The sequence below is a fragment of the Biomphalaria glabrata genome, chromosome 5 (genome assembly GCF_947242115.1).
Source record: "Biomphalaria glabrata chromosome 5, xgBioGlab47.1, whole genome shotgun sequence".
Taxonomy (NCBI): domain Eukaryota; kingdom Metazoa; phylum Mollusca; class Gastropoda; family Planorbidae; genus Biomphalaria; species Biomphalaria glabrata.
The window spans coordinates 4,329,321-4,353,654 of NC_074715.1; the positions used below are offsets into that span (position 1 = coordinate 4,329,321).

General features: G+C 35.4%; 1 protein-coding gene across 1 annotated transcript in view; it reads left to right on the top strand.

Moving 5' to 3' along the window:
- The first annotated feature begins 771 nt into the window (after positions 1–771).
- LOC106075181 (aminopeptidase N-like) overlaps positions 772–24,334 on the top strand; it is a 49,630-nt gene continuing 26,067 nt past the window's right edge. Inside the window, exons 1-14 of the mRNA XM_056028641.1 lie at positions 772–1,092; positions 3,130–3,374; positions 4,483–4,677; positions 5,149–5,249; positions 6,510–6,668; positions 9,776–9,902; positions 10,380–10,500; positions 12,155–12,218; positions 15,772–15,862; positions 17,662–17,775; positions 18,814–18,945; positions 20,282–20,347; positions 21,837–21,902; positions 23,234–23,421. Of these exons, the coding sequence (XP_055884616.1) occupies positions 825–1,092; positions 3,130–3,374; positions 4,483–4,677; positions 5,149–5,249; positions 6,510–6,668; positions 9,776–9,902; positions 10,380–10,500; positions 12,155–12,218; positions 15,772–15,862; positions 17,662–17,775; positions 18,814–18,945; positions 20,282–20,347; positions 21,837–21,902; positions 23,234–23,421 (1,937 nt within the window). The 5' untranslated portion in view covers positions 772–824. The remainder of the gene's footprint in view (positions 1,093–3,129; positions 3,375–4,482; positions 4,678–5,148; positions 5,250–6,509; positions 6,669–9,775; positions 9,903–10,379; positions 10,501–12,154; positions 12,219–15,771; positions 15,863–17,661; positions 17,776–18,813; positions 18,946–20,281; positions 20,348–21,836; positions 21,903–23,233; positions 23,422–24,334) is intronic.

Genomic DNA, 24,334 nt, shown 5'->3' on the forward strand with positions numbered 1-24,334 from the left:
AATTATGTGTGAAGAAATAGCCAAAGACCGGAGTGCATGGAGTCAGACTGTGCGTGCTCGGACGATCCTCGTTGAGAGCAAAAGAAACGAAGCGGCCTTAATCATGAGAGAAAAAAAAAAGAAAGCTGCCCTGTCCGCCAGCCCTGAATCAGATGCACACAAATGCATCAATTTTCGCAAAGTCTGCCGCTCTAGAATTGGCTTGATTAGCCACACTAGTCTCAAGACTTAATCAAAATCAGAGACTTTCGAGTTCATTGACTTTCAAGACCAAAAAAGCAATATATATATATATATATCAAACCATGAATATTAAGCTAGTAAATGACATTATCACCAATGTTTTAAAACTTACAATATTTTATAAGATATCCTCTAATTGTATAATAAGAAGCTTTTCAAATGTCTTAGTGCTAGAAAAGTCTTAAACTTAGCATTAGTCTTAGTTTTAGTCTTAGCCTTAGTCTTAGTCTTACCATTAGTCTTAGCATTATCCTTAGTCTTAGTTTTGATCCTAGCATTAGTCTTAGTGTTAGTCTTCGTGTTAGTCGTAGTCTTAGGCTTCTTTGTTTCTACATTACACTTAACACCAGGTCCTCAGCTAGGTAAAGGCCGGGGGGGGGGCATTTTTTAATTTTAATTTTCGGAAAAGTGGGAAGGGCAATCAGTAAAAGTTTTAGAAAGACTGATCTACCTTTAATTAATATGTTGACATAAATAAGAGAATTAATAAATTAATACAATTCCCTACAATAATGAATAAATCATTTTTTTTTATTTAGGAAGTTCATTATCACTAAATCTGTATTGATCGTCAATACATTATGTCAGCGAAAAAATTGGAATCCACGGATGTCTGCGACAGTCAGCTAGACTTACTAGCCAGGCCTAACGACAGGAGCAGATGCCACATGTATGCCCTAGCAGGATTTGTCTTTTTCATTCTGGTTGCCACGGGAGCTTTTTGTGTTTGTGTTGTCATCTATTTCACAGGAGGCTATAGAGAAATGGTTAATAGATATGATCCTGAGACAGTAAGTGGAGAGAGGTCTGACTGCTTGAGACTCGCCAGTCAAGGATATAAAGAATTATGTAAGAGAATAGTGTTTTTATTTCGAAATATTTAAACAGTTTGCTCTCCTGCATTTTATGTGGAGAGTTTGATCATTTCAATTTCCAAATTGCCAAATACTTTTTAATGAAGTACTATTATTAGTTTTTTAATACATTTGGTATCTTTTCTTCTTCTTAATATCGCACAAGCAGAATGGTCTTTTGCTCTCCCGCGCTGGGGGAGCTCACAGCGCTCCCCCAGACCCCATTACTGCCATGGGCTGGGAGTCTACAATTTTCCCACTAACTCCAGGAAGAACCTATTCTAGATTCTAAGGTACAATAAACGTCTTCCGAAAAAATAAAGACTCGGAATGTTATAAAGATTAATTATACATAAACACACACAAATATATATATATATATATATATAATTCTCTATATGGCTCAAAAGTTTGGACACCAAGAAATGGAAAGATAACTTTTATTTGTGCAAGTCGGACAGGGTAGAGTTATCCCACGTAGTTTTTGGAGGCGAAAAAAAAAGATTGGGACGGGAGGGGGGGGGGGGGGAGAACACGTAGTATTCACCCGTCACTAAATAGCAGAGCGGACTTAACCATTGTTATCAAGATGTCATTGAAAGAGAACAAGTAATTTAATCTGTATTCACCCGTCACTAAATAGCAGGGCCGGACTTAGCCATTGTGACCAAGACTTCAATGAAAGAGAACAAGTAATCTAATCTGTATTCACCCGTCACTAAATAACAGGGCCGGACTTGACCATTGTGGGGCAAACTGAGTAACGGATTTCGCGGGGCCCAGTTTGGGTAGGGGTACGGAAAATAAGTGAATTTTAAGAGTTTCTTTTAAATATATTTGTCTTTGCATTTTATTCATTCTTTACTATGTACAGAATTACTACACGAGCTTTGCGTGTAGCGAAGTCTTACAGTATATCATAAACTAATTGTTTTTCCTACATTAGATCACTCTCAACAGTAAGAATGAGACTTTTTCGTATATTTTGCAATTTCAGATTTCAAGTAGCTCCTGATAAATTAGGAAACCGCGGGAAATATGTTATAAGTTATAAAAGTTTAATTTAATCATTTATATACCTAGAATTAGCGTGGGTCCTATGAAAGTGCGGAGCACAACGCGGACGCATTGGTTGCATTGGCCTTGCAAAAAAGCGGCGTATGCTACGCCTCCGATCGACTAGAATCATAAGAATACTGTTTCCTACATAGCTCACGCTTAATAGCAAGAATTACCAAATGTATTAGTCTATTTTTGAGAATTGTTGACCTTAAGTAATTTTTCATTAGTTTGAGGCATGAGAAGCTTCTTTCACTACATTCCACTATTACGGGTATTGCATAAATGCGTAGGATTGGCGTTTTCCATATTGAATGACACCCCAAAATGACAATTTCGGCTATATATTTTACGAGATTTGTATGAGTTTTCAAAAGATTTAAATAATTTCGGGATATTTTCAGGAATTTTTCCAGGAGCTTCTTCAAATAGCGGCGTTTGCTACGCCGCCTGTTGACTAGTATATATATATATATTTATAATATATATAAATGGTTATGAAACAGTGCACTAGAATGACTGCACCTTTAGTTCGTGGTTCTCAATGGACATCTCTTAGATTTGGGATCTCCACAAAAGAGATAAAAGTATATATCCGAATTTCGACGGGTCAGAAATTCTCAATTATTTTTTTTTGTACGCTCGGAATTAATAAAATAATTCCGGGTTTTCGAAAGTGAGTTTACCAAGGACAATCCCCTGCTCAAAATATAAATAAATATTCACATTTTAACTAAAATATGCATATTGAATATTTTTTTAAGCAAAGTGAGATTAAATTTAGTTATTTCCTATTCAATATAGCATGATCTTAGATAAAATCAATCATTAAAACTTTCGAAAATTGTTGGGGCCTCCACAAATGTCCTGCTCCGGGGCCTCTGCATTAATATATCCGGCCCTGATCTCTTCCTTTAGCTGTTATATGCCAGTACCTTGTTTTAGGACTATATTATGTTCTATCCTTCCCCAGGTGAGAAATGCCCAGCTCTTAATATCTCTCTCAAAGGACTGCATATGAAGCGGCAAGCGGTGCCTTGCCTGCCACTCGTCGACAATTCAGCCAGTTCAACACCTTCATTCAACATACAACAAACACCAACAGTGACGCCAAAACTGACCAACTATCGGATCCCCACCTCCTTGTACCCTACCCATTATAATATTGAAATACAGACTTATATCGCTGGCGATAACTCAGCAAATTTCTTCTTCAAGGTAAACTAGTAACAAAATAGTTTTTTTAAGTGACATTTTACGAAGCTGATGACTTTATGTTAGAGTGACTTTGCTTTACTTAGACTTAGGTCCTCCCGCACAGTTCGGCGCATTGAGCGGCAAGCTTTCTCCACAAAGATCTCAAAGCCTCCTCCCACCTGGTGTCCACTGTTTTGAGGTCCTCCAAGAGAGTGCGGCGCCAAGTTATACGAGGACGTCCCTGTTTGCGCTTTCCTCGTATTGGTCTCCATGTCATCGCAACTCTTGGTAGGCGTAGTTCATTTTGTCGTAGATCATGTCCCGCAAACCTCATGCGACGCTTTATCACAGCCTCACTAAGTGTTTGACTCCCGGGTCGGCATAGGGTTTCCTTGTTTGAGACCCGGTCTGTGTAACTGACTTCCAAAATCCGTCTCCAGCCTTTTTTGTTGAGCCACATTTAGCCTCTTCTCAATTTTGACAGATGACTTCCATGTCTCACATGCATATGTTGCTGTTGGGATGACAATTGTGTTGAGAAGGTGTATTTTTGTCTCAAGTACTAAGGTTTGACTCGTCCAAATAGGCTGCTGTCTTTCCTATTACGTCATAGTTGGATTCCCCATCGTTTGTTATGATGCTGCCAAGTTATGTGAACTTGTCCAACTCTTCATCTTTGACTCGCCAAGTCTGACTGGGGCACCCTTTGCCTTATATCCTACTAGCAAAATTTTAGTCTTATCCAAGTTTATGCGGAGGCAAATTTTGGGTGTCTCTCTATCTAGGCTCTCCGTCATTTCTTGTATGCATTAATTTGTAGTGATCGATAAAAAACAAATAAAAAAACATTAAACTACTTTTTTAAAGACAATACCTCCTTTATACAGTTTAAAGTATGCTGTTTTTTTCTCTTAAAAATTAAAGCATGTCATTCAGTGAAAAGTATAACAAATAAACATTAACATTTTTTTTGTAGATGTTTTATTTAATTACATGAAACACATTATTTCTTATTAGTCTTTCTTTTTCACTGGTATGTTTATTTTTATTTCTTCTTTATATTTGTTTATTCCATTTCTCAATTGTTGTAAGGAAACTCCTCACTTGTCCATTTTTGTTTTCACGCCAGGGCCATGTCAAGATTTGGTTGCGATGTGACGAGCCTTCGGACAACGTCACGCTTCACCTCAATGGACTCACAGTGGACTATTCAAGTCTAGGTTTCTACAGCAAGGACTTAGACCACAGTAGTCCGAACTACACGGATTGGTCAGCAGATAAGAAAAGAAACTTTTTTATACTAAACCTTGACGACTTCACGGAGGTAACAAAAAAAAAAGCCGCGTTTTAAACACTTTGTTAGCATGAAGACACTATATTTATGTACTTATATTTAAATTATTTTAGCGGGGTGGAAGTGAGAAAAAATCCCCCCACCCCACCCCCGAAATAAAATCCTTTCTACGCCCATGATACAGACACTATATATATATATATATATATATATATATATATATATATATATATATGCCTGAGTTTAATGAGGCCAGTAAATTACCAACAGATTCTACTCCCCCAAGTAAGCAAGTACCAATAGAGTTGGGTTCACTCCAAGATGTCTTTCAAATCGAAAGTCTGCACAAGGATTCAAACTCCCGACCCTTTCTATCGTAAGCCAACAGCCAAGCGCTTTATCGTTTGACAACCAAAGCCCTAATTATAGGAGATATACTGCATAGTCTTCTAATAAATAATCTATCATTCTATTCAGCCATGTTATTAACTCTATCTACAGGCTGGTAAAACGTATGTAATAGAAATGAGCTACACGTCGCCTTTTAGTAAGGAATTAAACGGATTCTACCTCAGTTCATACAAAGGAAAAAATAAGATCCAGTAAGTGACAAAAGTTTTAGCATTGAAATTTAACAATATAGAACTAGACATTTAAATAGAAATAATGTAATTATAATTTAATTATCTAGTAAACGAAAAGAGATAAACTTTCGGTCCATGGATCAGATGCAATGAAATATTGAAAAGCCATGAATGCTTTAATTAAAAATCCCATGTTTAAAAAATACGTTTATTACATCTGCTGGCTTCGCTGCTTTGCTATTTTGATTACTAAACACTGTAACTTTTAATGTTAAGCAGAAAATTTAAATGCACAGATTGACTTATTGACTTAATTATGTGCTTGAGGGCTCCATGGTCGTGAGGTTTGCTCGCTGGACTGTCGTTAGGACTTTTCGATGGAACGGATTCAAACTCTGCCCGCCCACATGACCCGTCGTCCTGCTGGAGGTTAGGACTAGGAAGTAAATTATCCTTAACACTGAAGGAACATCAGAAACGTAAAACAAAAGAAACACTCCCAGGCGAGCACAGGGCCGCCCCCACACCTCTCCACCCAACTCGGTTCTGAACAGCTTTCTTTTTCTGCTTCCATGTCATTCCAGTACCTTCAGCTTCACTGACTACTGACCTCTTCCAAGTTTGCTTGGGTCTGCCCACTTTTATTCATTTTTGTGTGTTTGTGTGGGTTTCAGGAAAGTGTAAAAGTTATGGTATCTATAACTGGGTTAAGCAGTTTAATTAATAACACTAATGAAATACAGTAATGTATTTGAGGGATTTTTATTCTGTTTAGATATCATTCTAGGTCTCATTATTTCCCATGTTAATTATATGCCAATATGGTTAAAGTATTGTTAAAGTATTGTACAATATTGTCAGAGAGATCTTCTCTGTTTTACAAGTTTAACGTGGGCTTAAACTTTTTTTTTAATCTAAAAAAAAAAAAAGAAAAAAAAATAATAATCAATTGGCAACATTTGTATCAAGAATTGGAAATCCAAAATGTATTTTTTTAAATGCTTATAAAAATACTAAGCTCTTTATTTCACTAACACCAAATCTCGGATGAGGTTAAAACTTAAAACCAAATATTTATTTTATGTAACACCAAATACATTACAAAACAACAAATTAATTATTGGTATTAGTTACGTAGTTTGGTATTAAAAATAGGGTAGTAACTTCTACATTATTGAGAGATATAGTTGTGGATGTAGAGACAGTGAAGTCCTTCCAATTAAGTAAACTTTGAAAAAAAAAAACGAATTTGTATATTTATCTTGTTTTCAATTTTAGCTATCAGGCTGTAACTCAGTTTCAACCCACTGATGCTAGAAAGGCATTCCCATGTTTTGATGAGCCTGCCATAAAGTCAACCTTCAATGTGACACTTATACGACCAAGCGAGTTTACCTCAATATCCAACATGCCTCTTATTGGCAATTCTACAACATTGTAAGTAGAAAGTAGATTTTAAAAAAAAAACTAGTTTGGTCTACTAAGTGTCTCGTAACTGATATTACATTTACACCTTAAGTTTCTCATGTATCGGAGCCACTGTGGCTGAGTGGTAAAGCGCTTGGCTTCCGAATCGGAGTTTTCCGGGTTCGAATCTTGGTGAAGACTGGGATTTTAAATTTCTGGATTTTTAGGAGCGCCCCTTAAATTCGCCCAGCTCTAATGCGTACCTGATATTAGTTGGGGAAATGTAAAGGCGGATTGTCGTTGTGCTATCCATCCACATGACACCCTTGCTAACCAGTGAAACAGATGACTTTTACATGATATGCTCTACAGACCACATAAGGGGTTACTGGATAGCGAAATTTATTTTTTTTATTTTTGCTTTAACTTAATAACTATTGTTATATTATATCATATGACAACTCAATAATAAAAAATATATATTGAATGTTGTCTAATGTTTCCGGGTTGCCATGGTAAAGGCAGCCATCTTGAAAATAAACAAAAATTTGTTCATATAGGAAAATTCTAAAATTTTTCAAAATAGATAAATTTCAAAGCTAAAAATACTTACACCTTAAAGTATAAAGGTGGCTGGAAGGAGCTAGCTAGATTTTATACATTTTCCCTTAGTATTGTGCATTTTATGATTTTTTAAAAAAGGGTGATTTTTTTCCTGTAAAATGCATTCACATTTTCTTTCCCAAAAGATCATATATTAAAAACTTCTTCAGCTAAAGTCATTAAAACTAGCTGATTCTCTGTATTATTTATCTCTGAATATGTGTACCAAATTTGACTCATTTATCTCTATTAGTTCTAGAAATTTTAGAAATATGTTACAGGGGGGGGTCACAAAAAATGCATTCACTCAAAAACAGTGAATTTGTATTAAGAAAAATATGAAAAATAGTGTTCACCACGCATCATTAAAATGCTTTTTTCAATAAAAAATGCTATTTTTTAGAAAATTTTTGGTGCCAGTTTATAAAATACATGTCCACCTATTTAATTACACCAAAATTGAAAAATCGATTTTTTTACCCAAAATCGGATCCAGTAACCCCATAATCTGAAGGGAGACTTTACTTTTGTTTTCCTAGATCTAACGTACAACATTTACGTGGTATTACTGCTTTGGCGATATTTTTAGGTTAGAAATAAAAAAAAATTAACTAGTTAATTGTATTCTAAATAAAGTCCCATCAAATTTGAATATTTAAAGATTTAAAGCCAAATAAATTAAATATATTATATCCTAGTGTTATGAGCGTAATGAAAACACAGTCGAGAACCATGTCTGTATAGTATGGCTTTAATACACTGAATGACTACACAACACACATTTCGTGAACACATTCTCACGGACGAGTTACAAGCACATGTAAACATAAGAACGACAACCGATACAATATATAATTTCACAACACCTAGTTAACTGAGCAAGTGATTGAATAGAAAAGACATTCAGGCATCCCCATCAGAGGAACATTACCTTTTTCTCTTTCTCCTTCAGTTTACTTTATCCCTTTTCTCCCTAAACCTACAGATGACCTTTTTCCTTTCTCTTCCGTTTTACCATCTTTTTATCGTCCATTTAACCTTCTCTATTTTTCCTTAAGTTAACCCTCTCTCTCTTTTTTCTTTCAGTTAACCTTCTCTCTTTTTTCCTTTAGTAAACCCTCTCTCTTGTTCCTTTAGTTAACCCTCTCTCTTTATCCTTCAGTTAACCCTCTCTTGTTCCTTAAATAAACCTTCTCTTTTTTTCACATCTATTGACTATTAAAAGTAAAATAAAAACAACGCAGTTGACTTTTTAGTAAGGGAGATAAGTATTTATTATATTTGCAGCACATTTATGCAAACTGTTTTAAGATTCTTTGTCATTTTTTTTTATGTATTACTAAATTAAATAATTTTCGTCATATAAACTACTACATTTACACTCACACACACACACAAAATCCTTTTTTTAAATTAAAAATCTATTTAATATGCATTTAAGTACAAAACAATAATTAATAACTAGTATTTTATTTTAAAGATGTAAAAAGCAGTATGAATGTATAATGTCATACCCGATATTAATTTAAGCTTTGAATAAGGGATTGGCTTTTTACAAAACAATCAGATTAATAAGATAATCATTGAATAACATAATTGACGCTAGGTTCACATTTAACTTCACTTTCACCTTTCCTCCTTGTCTGTTAGACCGTTGGGGCACAACACAAGATCTGTCAACCATTCTTCTCCATTTCTCTGTCCATTGTCTTGAATAGAACTAGTTGAAGTAACTATACAACAATATCGGCAACACTGTCGACACGAGCGGGTCTTTTCTTTTTGTATCGATGGAGATTTGAGTGTTATTGATGTTTGTAATTCAAAGATTCTAATCATCATCATGATCACTCCTTTGAGTTCCTCATGGAACATAGGGCCTCAACAAAAAAACACGCCACTCTCCACGGTCTCTTTCTAGCTTTTTTTTTATGGTGTCCCAGCTCTTCCCGGTCCTCTCGGCTTCTTCAAGTACACAGCATCGCCATGCTCTTTTTGGTCTTCCTCTGCGTCTTGTTCCCTGGGGGTTCCACTCTAAGGCCTGTCTAGCTCTGTTGCTGGTATCTTTTCTAAGGGTGTGACCAATCCATCTCCACTTCCTCTCTAAGAGCTGCACTTCTATATTTTTCTGTCCACTCATCTCCCACAGTTTGGTGTTTTCTACTTTGTCGTACCAGTGTATTTTTAGGATATTTCTCAGACATCTGTTGATGAAGGTCTGTATTTTTTTTTGTTGTCGCTTCAGTTGTTCTCCATGTTTCAGAACCATACAGTAGGACAGCCTTGACATTAGAGCTAAAGATTCTTAGTTTAGTCTTAGTTTAGCCTTCCTAAAAATGTTGAAACCTTCCCTTTTGGCTGAGCGGATCACTTCGAGTGCCGATTTAGAGTTTGTGTTTTTCACACCTTGTGAATTTTTAGTCTAGAATCTAGATCAGTTAAAAAATTAATTGTATAATTGATTCAAAATATTTAATGTATTTTCCCCTCAATATAAGACTGCTAATATTATGTTTGTTACATTGTTTGTTTAGCATGGAGGACGGTGTGACTTATGTTAAAGATGTGTATGCTCAGACCAAAAAAATGTCCACCTACCTACTAGCATTCGTTGTGTCTGACTTTTCCTATGTTCAAACTACAACTAAGGATGGAGTCCTGGTAAGCTTTTTATTAAATTACTAGACAGATATTACCCGCTGCCCGCGGGTCTTAACTTGCGTATTGCTGATATAGTCACTGATATAGTGCATTAGAAACAATTGACGAAAATAATAATGTTTTAAGTAATTATAAGATTATTTTTCTATTTAATCAATTTGATGAAACCAATTTTCTCTACTTAAGTCAATCTTATAAATTTATTCTTATAAACATTTTCTAACCGTTTATACCGTAGATGAAAATTATTTTAAACTTTTTATTATTCATTGAGTAAATCCAAATCTTTCTCGTGAAGCATTTTAAGAAGTTCATTCCCCCCCCCCCCTCTCCCGGCATCTTGTGAGAATTTTAGGAAGTAGTTCACCCCAGCCGAATCTCTATTCACATCCCCTTCGTCCCCCACCAGGAAAAAAAACAAAACAAAACAAAACAAAACCTATGTAAATTGACACACTTTTTTTTTTCTTTTTCTAGTGCAGAGCCTGGGCCAGAGAAGAAGAAGTCTCCAATACTGCGTATGCTTTGAATATTACTACTCAAGGTTTAGCCTTCTTTGAAGAACTCTTTGGTGTTAGTTTTCCCCTACCCAAACTAGGTAAGACCAAAGTAGGTCCAAATGTATGAAGGTGAGAGGACAGACAGTTGTCACAATGAACCTCAGTCACTCATCGTGAGCAAACAAGATTGAGTTTGGTGCTTCTCTATCTCTTCTATACAAATAACACGATCTAATTATAATGAAGAATACTTATCACGTGACATTTCATTTCATTGTTTTATCTATATTATCACGTGACCGTTTATTTTGGTGAATGGAGTCCATTATTGTTTGTAATAAAAATGTTTGATGTAAAATGTTTTACATGTTTCGGATGTTACTTCAGAGTTGAAGATAGTTTACTTCCTAGTCCAAACCTCCCAAAGGACGACGGGGGATGGGAGCGGGCAGGGTTTGAATACTCGATCATTGATAAATCTGAACAAAAGTCCAGCGCGCAAACCGCATAACCAGGCAGCCATCCGCCATACACAGAACTAACTATTTTATTCATATTATTATATCACTGCTCCTTTACTGGTGAACACAAGTGTACTGTTAAAGAGTTGTTATGAACGCAAGAAGAGACAAGATTGTTGACTGTTTATTCCGGGTAAAACAGTACTAGAGAAAGTTTAGAGCCGAATGAGTTGTAGAAGGGATCATTGCCGGTGTGGTCAGTAGATGAGAAGCAATGTAGATTGTCTGGTCAGGAAGAAGTCTTGTGATTAAAGCTGTTGAAAGGGTCCTTCTTGTTAGTAGAAGACATTCCTGTAGTTTATATAGACTGTCGTTCTACAGACATCGAGAAGGTAAGGAGAGGCCTTGTGTTAGTGGCGTTAAGATGTTGGCGAAGAAGTGGAGGCACAAGTGAACCTTGCAGGCCAGAGCTAGATGAACTCGTATCCAACAAAGACATGTATGTTCATTGTAATCGTCTCACATCTTTTATCCCATGTAACAAACAGTAACATAGCGTAACAACTAGTAACGGATCTCACTTCCTCAAAGCATGAAAGAACTAACACAATATAGGACAAAAACAATACATGCTTAATTGAGGAAAAAATATGTGATAAAAAGATGGACGGATTACAAAGTTGTATAACTTTAAAATTTCAGGAGATACAGAGATACTAGCTTCCCCGGCACTATCCAAAATAGACGATTATCCAATGCTACGCTTAGAAATAGCATCAGCAGTGAAAACCCTGAAAAGGGAAATCGGCAGGAGTTGACAACATTCCTGGTGAACTTCTACAGGCGGACAAAGAAACCATTATAAACACACTTTTTTATGATTTGCAACAAGATTAGGCAGTCAGGAGAATGGCCCAAACCCTGGACCCAATCACTCATCATAACCCTTCCAAAGAAAGACATTTATAACTCAGTCAAAACTATCGCACCATCAGCATCATAAGCTATCCAAGCAAATTACTTTAAAAATTATTATATTAAATCGACTAAAACCAATAGCAGACACAAATATATTAGAAGAATAGAATAGATTCGTTATACTATTATGTTTTCAGATATGATAGCTTTACCAGACTTTGTTACACTATTATGCTTTCAGATATGATAGCCTTACCAGACTTTGTTACACTATTATGTTTTCAGATATGATAGCCTTATCAGACTTTGTTACACTATTATGTTTTCAGATATGATAGCCTTATTAGACTGTGTTACACTATTATGTTTTCAGATATGATAGCCTTACCAGACTTTGCTGCTGCTGGTATGGAAAACTGGGGGCTTATGACTTTCAGGTAAAACAGTGAAAACGCTAGAATGAAATTCACCTTCGCATTGATTTCACTCTTTTTCCTCGAAATTATTTTCTAAAGGAATTATTATATATATATATGCGTTTATGCCTAGGGTTAGGGTTTACTGAGCGTTAGGGTTGGATTTTATAAAAAATCGCTCCCCCCACTCCAAAGTTCTTGATCCGCTAGTGGCATAAGAGGATTAAGCTCAAAACCCTTTGAAGGTAGTTTTAACTTAAAGTCCTGTGTACGAGTTTTTTTAAACACAAAACCCATCTTGTATACGCTCATAGTTTATGGTAACTGTAGTAGGCTTAAATTTTAAATTAAAGAGCGGATTTATCATAAACCAAAAACTGGAAGGGGTTTTAAACTCCAAGTCCCCCTTGGCTACGCACATTAACATTTCACCAAAATAAACAAAATTTAAGCAAAAAAAAAAATGTCATAAAAAATCTACACATCCTCTGCAGCGCGGGGGGAGGGGATTTTGTTTCGGGGTTGGGGTAAACCCCCAACCGTTACACACACTTTAACACAGGTTCTCAAACCTTTTTTTTTTACCCTGAAACCCCTTATACATAGTCAAAACCTGCCCACTGACCCATGAGTGAAAACAATGTACACAAATGCAAAGCATATAAATACGTTCGTCAAATAATAGTGCGTATTAAACATATAACAGCAGTGATGAGTAAGTTGATTCTTATAATACAATTGTCCTATCGGATAAAAGATATTTTTATTGTATACTATTTTCAGATTTCTGCATACCAATTATGGTTGTTTTACGTTGTACTCAGTGTCCGTAGACCACAGTTTGAGTGAGAACCACTGCACTTTAACATCCGACTCCCATACCCGTTATCCACAATATAGAATTGTATACACCATTTAATATCATTAATCTATAATATCATTAATCTTCCCCGTTACATACCTTAACATCTTAAACCACCCACCACCGTTACAGGCACTGTAGCATCTTACACCCCCCAGTTACAGGCACTTTAGCATCTTAACACCCTGTTACAGGCACTGTAGCATCTTACATCCCCTGTTACAGGCACTGTAGCATCTTACACCCCCTTTTACAGGCACTGTAGCATCTTACATCCCCTGTTACAGGCACTGTAGCATCTTACACCCCCTTTTACAGGCACTGTAGCATCTTACATCCCCTGTTACAGGCACTGTAGCATCTTACACCCCCTTTTACAGGCACTGTAGCATCTTACATCCCCTTTTACAGGCACTGTAGCATCTTACACCCCCTTTTACAGGCACTGTAGCATCTTACATCCCCCGTTGCAGGCACTGTACAGTCTTAGCCCCCCCAGTTACAGGCACTTTATCATCTTACATCTTCTGTTACAGACACTGTAGCATCTTACCCCCCCGTTACAGGTACTGAATCATCTTACACCCCCCCCCCCGTTACAGGCACTGTAGCATCTTACACCCCATCCCGTTACAGGCACTGTAGCATCGTACACTCCCTGTTACAGGCACTGTAGTATCTTACATCCCCCATTACAGGCACTGTAGAATCTTACTCCCTTTTCAGTTACAGACACTGTAGCATCTTACATCCCCCATTAAAGGCACTGTAGCATTTTACACCCCCCCCGTTACAGGCACTGTAGCATCGTACACTCCTTGTTACAGGCACTGTAGCATGTTACACCCCATCCCGTTACAGGCACTGTAGCATCGTACACTCCCTGTTACAGGCTTTGTAGTATCTTACGCCCTTTTCAGTTACAGACACCGTAGCATCTTACATTCCCCATTACAGGCACTGTAGCACCTTACACACCTTCCCTGTAGAAGGCACTGTAGCATCTTACCCCCTTCCCCGATACAGGCACTGAAGCATCCTACCGCCCCCCCCCCCCAACAATAGAGGCACTGTAACATCTTAACCCCCCCCCCCCCCGATACAGGTTCTGTAGCATCTTACATCCCACCTTACGAACACTTTAACATCTTACACTCACTATAACATTTTACACACCTGTTTCACAAACTATAGCATTTAACAACCCCCTGCCCTCACTATAACATCTAATACAGACTCTAAAATCGTATACACACTACACCACTCCCCACCCGTTAAAGTCTGAGGAGTATTATTCTAAAGACATGTTTATCAAAGCAACATGTACAATGTTACTGTCTAGCCAGAGTTCACCAACTTTGGAACACAATAAAGGTTATTTATAGATACTTTCATTGTTTATAATAATAAGGCTTTTCTTCGAGTTTGAAGATAAATGAGGAATGCAGTATTTCTCGTGGCGACGCAGCCACAGCTGCTACCTACATGTTTTGCCACATTTAGGGCAAGCATTTGTTAGTGACCTCTAGCTATTTTGTTCTGAAGCCGTATGCAACCAGGTTCTCTCTTCTATTCCAGCTAAGGGAAGTTGGCGCATAAGCTAGTCTTTAAAGGGTTTCCTTGGGGAACCTCTGTTTCGTCAACCACCTTTTAGCTCACAAAAAAAAATGCTTTTTGCATACTTTCGTCCACCATATGGATACGTTCCTTGCTTAACGTAACTATCGGACCATAAGAAGTCCCTATATACAGTCATTACCAGCGTTCGCAAGGACATCGCTGTCTTTCCACTGTATGTCCACAATGGAGCGCAGGCCTGTTTGGGAAAAGCGTTCAAGTAGTCTTAGTTGCTTTCTGTTACCTTTCTCTCCTAATCAGGCCTTCTGTAAACACTGCTTAACACACAACAACACATCAACACTTCAAGAACTTGACGACAAGGCTCCAAATAACCTGGTGCTTTAATAATGGTCAACTTAAACAGCCAATAGGACACCATTGGAAATACATCAACACTAAAAATGCTATACTGTACATCACAGTACTAAACTGATAAACTCTACTGTCTCTATCTCTTCCTGGACTCGTACATTCACTTTAGGTCTCTACCAGGACCGACTTCATGGCAGACTAACAGTCCCGGCCTACTCGCTGTCCTGTCTTGAACTGCCGCTTTCCTTCACACTGTGTCTCTGGTCCACGCAGGCTTTCGATCACATGACCATAACATTGGTCCTATTTTCGTGTAATCGTATAATCTGGAGATTATGTTCACTGTGAGCTATCAGGACGCAATCATCGGCATAGAGAAGCTCTGTCATGAAAGTGTCTTTTTTGTTCCTTGTATGGAACAGTAGATGTCGAAGATTGAATACAGTGCCGTCTGAACGAAACTTGAAGTTTTTGTCCCAATTGAAACTGTTTGAGAATGGATAGTGGGCATCCATACCTGATCAAAGTCCTCCATAATCCATCGCGACTGAAAGCCTCGGAAGCCTTGGTAAGGTCCTCAAAGGCAGCGATAAAGCTTAGGTTCTCTTTGCATTTTTCTTGTAATTATCGATGCACAAATTTCATAGAGATATAAAATAAAATGACGATTTATGCAAACTAGGAATCAAATACACCATGTTTTTAAATATCAAAATATTTAGAAATTGTGTTACTTACATATGCATGTATGTAAAACCATTTTTTTATTGACAATATCAGAGAATGGATCATGTTATATACTAAGGGAGTCACCAGTACGGCATACCAACAGATTGTGGCTCTTTATGTGTCTCACGAATTAGCACACCAGGTAATTGCCTTTTAAGAAATCTTATATCAACTTATTGGCGTCAGTGCGTCACTAGGGGGTGTGGTCCGCACCGGATGAGACCTAACAGAAGGTGATACCCAAGTGGGGAAAATGCAATTTCACAAATCAGAGAATTGTAACTAAAAAATGTATCTATGGCTTAATATCCGAATCTATATATGCACATCTCATATGTTTTTTTTCTGATTAATTTTTTTTTTGAAATGTTAACCATTGTCCAAATCGTTTAACACAATCAAAAGCAAAACAATACACCGTACTTTAAAATCTGTACTAGGTGCCCTAATTAACAACTCTTTCTTTCAAAAATATAATTTCTTGGTATACTAGAAGAGTTAGGGAAGAACCGACAGAACAGGAGGCACAGTGGCTGAGTGTTCAAGAGCTTGGTTTTTAACCCTCAGGGCCCGGGTTCGAAGAAATGTGAAGACTGGGATACTTAATTTCGGGAGCTTTGGGCGCCTCGGAGCCCAACCAACTCTAATGGGTACCTAATATTAGTCGGTGAAAAGTAATGGTGGTTGGTCGTTGTGCATGCCACTTGGAACACTTGTTAACGGTATGCCACAGAATCAGATGACCTTTACATCATCTGACCTACAGACCACAAGGTCTGAAAGGGGAACCTCATTTTACTTTACTGAAAGAACAGTAGATTGATTTATACTTATCAACGACATAATGGCCGAAGGTCCATCACACAAGACTTAACACATACTTATCACAAGCTCAAAGTCATATAATTTTTTGTAAATATGATATCTTTAAAAGCCTGGACAAGGATGTGCTTGACTTTATGATATCTCAAGCTCACGAATAAGACAATGCTACTACAGTGTCTGTAATCCATGGAGTACATGCAACTTTAAGAACCATAAGAACAACTATTTTTATAACAATATATAGAACATAAACATACGTGCATTATATGGTCAAAATTTTTTTTTTTCAGAAAATTCTTCTTGCATAAGCTTTTTGGTACAATTAAATTTTTTTTCGCGTTTTTTTTGTCTCTGAAAATATAGCCGCTTTATTATCAGACCAAAAATAATTCCCAGATGTCTGTGATATTAACTTTTTTTCGGTTATTTTCTTTAGTGCCAAACTAGAGGTGATTTAACTTTTTCTTAACCAAAAGTATCATAATTTAGAGCAAATATTATTGAAAACGCTAGCTAAAAATATATGGCCATATTACAAGGTCTTTGGGGTTCGCAAAGACCTTCCTTCGGGGAACAATACCAGGAAAAAAAAAGGCAGACAGAGAAAGCGATGGGAAGACAACGTAAAAAAAATGGGGGCGGGCCTGCCATTGAAAGCGGTCATATATATATATATATATCATCCCATTATCAAAGGAAGTTAGAAATACAAAAACTGAAATCCATTAATGATTAATCTAGTGACTTTTGACAATCCATTGATGATAGATCTATAGACATTTAAAATATACTGTCGAAAGATCTAGTGAATTTTCGACAAACCATTGATGACACATCTAGAGATCTTTAAAAATCTACTGGTGACAGATCTAGAGATCTTTAAAAATCTACTGGTGACAGATCTAGTGAATTTTCGACAATCTTTGATGACAGATATATGGACTTTCAACACTCCATTAAATACAGATCTTGTGGCTTTGGGCAATCCATTGATGACAGATCTAGTCACTTTTGACACTCCAATGATGATTGCTCTAGTGACTTTGAACAAAAATAGATGACACTTCAACAACTTTAGGTTCAAAATTCAAAAAGATTTCTAACACATTTTTGCAGTGGTTTGGTGATCTTGTCACACCTAGTTGGTGGGATGACTTGTGGCTAAATGAAGGTTTTTCTTATTATATGATGTACCTTGGAGCAGACCATGCACACCCAGAATGGAGCATCGTAAGTATAATGGTTAATATTAGAGCAGACAATGTACACCCTCAGTGGAACATTGTAAGTATGATAGTAAAGACTAAGACACTCAATGTACACACTTAGTGGAACATTGTAAGTATGATAGTAAAGACTAATGCAGTTAATGTACACCCTGAGTGGAACATTGTTAGAAGGATGGTTAAAATGAGGGTCAAATATTCCGTGTATAAATCTTATAATCTTATTGGATGGCTGCCTGGCCGTGCGGTTTGCGCGCTGGACTGTCGTTCGGATTTATCGACGGTCGAGGGTTCAAACCCTGCCCGCTCCTATCCCCCGTTGTCCTGCGGGAGGTTTGGACTAGGAAATAAACTATCTTCAACTCTAAAGGAACATCCGAAACATGTAAAACATTTTACAAAACAAACAAACAAACATAAATCATTTCTAGAATGTTAATATAGTTATTTTTAAATTTGTACATATATAAGATAACTAAGCGTGTAATGATGTTTTTAGATAAACATGTAAGGCAATTCTATATAGAAATAATTTATAATCTGTGAATAAATACTGTCAAATCTGTCACTATTTTTAGCGGGCAAGTTTCTTATTCCATACGCTAGGACAAACTTGTATAAGTTCTCCTTCTTCCCAAATCCCAAGTACCACAGAGCACGGAATGGGTTGTCTGATCAGTCAAATAACCAACGACTTGGCCCAGTTTACGTCACTAATTAATATGCAATTATCTTTCATTAAACGATTGGATTAATGAGTGGATAGAAAACCACCTACATGTTTGAGTACAATATTAGTATGCTATCTTTATTTAATTTTGATATCTATCTATCTATCTATCTATCTATCTATCTATCTATATATATATATCTATATATATATATATATTATATATATATAATAATAATAATAATATATAATTGCGACATGTCTATCATTTTTATCAAGAAACAAAAGTTTTTACGCATACATTTATTTTATAAATATTTTTTTAGAAAATGCAAATGATACATTTTTGGGGGATTTATTATATTTCATTAGTTCGAGTCATTTGCTACGTATGTACAAGAAGCTCTTGCTAAGGATGGTATGGTCTCCTCTCATCCGATTTATGTACCAGTTGGCCATACAGATGAAATATTTGCAATATTTGATACCATTTCATATGTGAAGGTAAAAAATCTTTTATTACTATACCTCTATTCAAGTCAGATCTTCATGGAACCAGCAGAACCTGAATCCAAAAAACAAGATAGCTGATCTCAAAAATAGCTCTATTTTAGATAATTTATCAGTTGATTTCTGTTGCTGAGAAAAGAATTACTAACTCGTCGGCCAAAAGGGGAAAAACTCTAGTTTAATCTTTATAATTTTTCACAGTAAAAAATAAATGTAAATTTGATTAAGACTGTATCTAGGTCTCTAGCTAACATTGCATAGTCAGCGATATTGCCCTGACTTTGAGACAACGCAACATTGAATGATGTTTTTAAGCATTGCTTATATTTTTACTCAAATTTTCTAGAGATTACTTCTAGATTCTATACTAGATATGAAGAGTTCTAATCCAGATATTTAGATCAAGTGTTAGATCTAGATGTCCACATAATGAACATACCAATAAATAATCTCAAAAGTACGATAAAAATAATAATAATCATATTGATCTTTATTATCCGTAAGGAAATTCGTGTCACAGTGTGTGCATTATATCAGTTTCTATTTAATGATTTGACTGATAGTGGAACAAAAGAGTTTTTTGTGTCTCTTTGTCTTTGCTATCAGTGTCTTTGTATCTCTGTTATGATGATTAAAATCACAAAATCCTGATACAAAGGGTGATTCTTTATTTCTATATTTTTTTTAGTTTTTTTTTTTATGGATGTTTGTCTCTACAGCTGCCCAAAATGAGGTTGTTTTTTTTTTTGCCAATGACTTTACCAGCAGCATTTAGGATTTCTATGAAGTTTATTTTTATTTTTAAAGTTGAGATTGCCATACCAGGCAGTGGTATTAAAACTTAAAATATTGCAGATGTGAGCGTGATAAAACATTAGCCAGACCTTACTCGCTGGCCGAAACAACAGAAAGGTATAAGTTCTAGCGGCTGACGAGATACAAATTCGAATTGACCCAGAATTTATTTTTTTTAAAAGTATTTTACTTTATTGAAGTTTACTAATGTAGGTATTATCTATTTTTAATAAAATATTTTTAGTATTTTTTTTTATTCTGTATTGAAAAAGCGTGACTGAATACAACTGGCTGCATTTAAAAAAAACAAATATGAAAAAAAAAATTGTAAAAAATAGATTTATTTTTCCCATCAGTTGTGCATGTATAAATTTTACTACAAATGTGCCATTTCTGGTGTAGATTTGATTTATTTTACAGGTATTAGAAGTTTCTTTATTTTATTTTAAAATTTACCATCTAGCCTAAACGTTGCACAGGAACGAGCTCAGAAACTTTAAAATGACTGTATACATATTTTTTGTTTAACCCTCAGGGAGCGGCAGTCATCCGTATGATGAAACACTTTCTGGGGGATGAAACATTTACAAAAGGAATGACCGTAAGCAATAGTACATTGTAGTCTTTATCTAGATATTAACTCTTTCTCTCCTGACGATACCAGCGTTGATTCCACCAGAATGTTGTAAATAATTACGGAGAGAAAGAGTTAAACTACGTCTACATGTGAATGTGCTTGTCAATCAAGCGATTATCTTATATTATGTTGAAATATGATTAGAGCGACGGAATTTTATTTTCCATAAAATATCTACAAATATTTTAAATAATTTTCTAAATAAATAATAATAAAAAAAAACTATAAATTGTTTTAAAGAGTTGATTGGCAATGCATTATTGTATGGAACATTACGTAAAACATCTTTTCAAACATTGCATTCAGTTTAAGATCCATCATCATTTCAAACACAAAATATGATATAAAATATCACATCCAAAATAATTTTCAATTTCATACTAAATTTTAAGTCCAAGATCAAACTAAAAAAAAAATATTAGAAAAAATGAGATTAAACATCAAACATCAAATATATGATTAAGAAGATTATAAATATATTATCTGCTTCACCCAAACCTAAAGGTATAAACTTTGTCACATGTAAATTATGAGTGCGTCTGGTGTGAATGTACACTTTGGTTTCTTATAGTTATAATGTTTTTTGTTTGGTGTAATGCACAAATTGTAAGACAAATTTCCTTACGGATAATAAAGATTATTATTATTATTATTATTATTATTGTATAATCATCTTTCTCTATGTACATTATTTTTTAAGAAAGAAAATTTATTTTCGAAAACAAAAAATAAACACTAGTAGTTTTTACACAAGAAAACTCAGACATTGTGTATCAGTTAAAGTTTATATATAAATGCTCCCAAACAGCACTTTTTCTTAATTCAAACTGATATTATTATTACCATTATTATTATTATTATTATTATTATTTAAAGTAAAGACTATATGTCTTTTATGTATTGTTTTAAAATATATTTTTCTATCGAAATATCTGATTTAAAAAACAAAAATGTTTTTTTCCAGAGATACAAAATATTAGAAGCTACAAAATATAAAATAAACATCTTGCCAGTTTTCTTTAGTTTTGAGCACTCAACTTGAAAGACGGAAGGACACATACATTTTCTTGCACACATCTAATAGCTTTTCCTTTTCCATTATTTTTATTGTCGCATCAAAAATTAGATCAATTATCAGAAAATACAACAACCCACCACTCAATGAGACACCAGATCAAACATAAATATTTAATAGATCAGATCAAATATCGAACTTTGGAAAACAATGTAATTTTTTTTTAGTTAGATAGAAAATCAGAGAACTAAAAACAGGATAATTCTAGGTTTTTAAGAAATGTAAATGTGTACATCTTATTAATGTTTTTTTGTATTAGCACCTATATTGTCATTGTTACAGTAGTTATGGTCAAGTGTTGTCAAACTGAATTTTCATTTTATGCTATCAATAAAAAGTATCTTATCTTCTTCTTATTTTCTTAATATTTTGAAACAGTTGTACCTTACAAGCAATCAATATTCTGATGCGTCTCACGATGATCTTTGGGCATCCCTCACAGAGGTAAGCTATCATCAGAAGCGTAGAAAGGGGGGTGGGCAAGGGAGATGATGCCGGGGGGTACCCTCAGGCGCCACAAACTTGGCAATGGACTAGTGGGGCACCAATAAAGCACATTGCCCGGGTTGCACGTTTCATTCACTACGCCTCTCTATCATGTATCTGAAGCGCAATAGTTGGCGTATTTCTTTTCTTCACCTAAAAAACATACTGCATACATTTTAAATATATATTCAGGGTCGTAATAAGAATGTGGTGGCCTGGTGCAGTATTTTTATGGCGACCCCTTTAGTTTTTGTAAAGCTTTAATACAAATCCACTCACTGCTGCTGGCAAAAGCATTGGCAAAAAACAAACCCCATTTGGGCAGTTGTTTGAGACAAACATCTATAAAAAAGCTAACAAGGTCCTCGAAATAAAGAATCACCCTTTGTGTCAGGATTTTGTGATTTTACCATCACAAAAGAGATACAAGACACCGATAGCAAAGACAAACAGACACAAACACTCTTTTGTTCCCCTGGCAATCAAATCATTAAATAAGAACAATCTGGTATAAACTTTGTCACATGTAAATTATGAGTGCGTCTGGTGTGAATGTACACTTTGGTTTCTTATAGTTATAATGTTTTTTGTTTGGTGTAATGCACAAATTGTAAGACAAATTTCCTTACGGATAATAAAGATTATTATTATTATTATTATTATTACTAATACTAATACTTATATCTTAAAGCATGCCATATTTTAGTAGAAATAAAATAGGTATTCGTAAATTTAATCTATGTATCTATATGCTTATTTTAGTCTAAAAAATTACATTTTTGTGGTTTATGCACTTACTGAAATCCAGAGCTACTTTTATACATTATGAGCTACGTTACAAATTGGCTCTTCTTAACCACGAGAGTGTTGCCAACTGTAAGATTTACATGTTTAAAAAAAAATAATGATCTACTACCTTATGTTTTCATTTTCTCTATTGTGGAGGCCCCTTGGCAGTCAGACCTTTCAATGTTACGTCGCTATGTCCCTGTGGCCTACAGTTAGCGAGGGTGTCATGTGGCTAGCACAACGACCTTCACTTTTAGCCAACTAATGTCAGGTGCCTATTAATGCTGGGTGGACTTAGAGAACTCCTAAAGATCCCGAAAGTAAAAATCCCAGTTTACATTGAGATTTGAATCCAGGATTCCTCGGTTCGAAAGCCAAGCACTTTACCACTTAACCACCTCGCCTCCTTATAATTTGATGTGGTCAGATCAACGATGGTATCGTCAATTCGGAGAGAAAGAGTTAAAAATGTCACTTGAAAATGTGTATTATCATTTTAGCAAGTAATACTGGACAATAAAACGCTAGACGTGAAAGAAGTGATGGACACATGGATTCTACAAATGAACTATCCCTTAGTTACAGTGACACGTGACGACAACAGCAATGCAACTCTTAGAGTGCGACAGGAGAGATTTCTACTGAATCGTAATGCGGCAGATCCAGGAACATATACATCACCTTTTAAGTAAGAATTGATTTACCATTTAAGTACAATTTACTTCACCGTTTAAGTAAGATTCACTTCACTATTTGAGTAAGATTTACTTTACTAATCAAGTAAGATTTACTTCAGTCTTTAAGTAAGATTTACTTTACTAATCAAGTAAGATTTACTTCTGTTATTAAGTAAGATTTACTTTACTAATCAAGTAAGATTTACTTCAGTCTTTATGTAAGATTTACTTTATTAATCAAGTAAGATTTACTTCACTAAGTAAGATTTACTTTACTAATCATTTAAGATTTACTTCACTATTTAAGTAAGATTTACTTCAATATTTAAGTAAGATTTACTTCACTATTAGAGTAAGAATTACTTTACTAATCAAGTAAGATTTACTTTACTATTTAAGTAAGATTCATTTGACAATTCAAGTAATATCTACTTAGCTATTCAAGTAAGATTTATTTCACTATTAAGGTAATATGTACTTATTAATTTTAGTAGGATTTTTTTCACTATTCAAGTAAGATATACTTCACTATTCAAGTAAAGCTTACTTCACTATCAAACTAAAATGCCACTTACGGCTAACGAGGGTGTCATGTGGCCAGCATAATGAACAGCCGCCTTTACTTTTCCCCAACAAATTTCTTCACCAGGATTCCAACCCAGGACCCCGGTTCAGAAGCAATGCGTTATACCACTCAACCACCGCACCTCCAGTGAGTGACTTAAACTTTGCCAAGTCTTTGGTTTTCCTGGCTGATTTAGACAACCATTCCATTTCCTAGTGGCACTGGTGAGAAAGGAGCACTTGTAAGAAGTCTCTTTACATATGGAATAAGAAATGTGTCTTTCTGACTATGGTTCATCTCGTCGAACACTTGTTCATTAGACTGTGGAGCCCTGTTCTCGATATAAATCCTGGTCTACA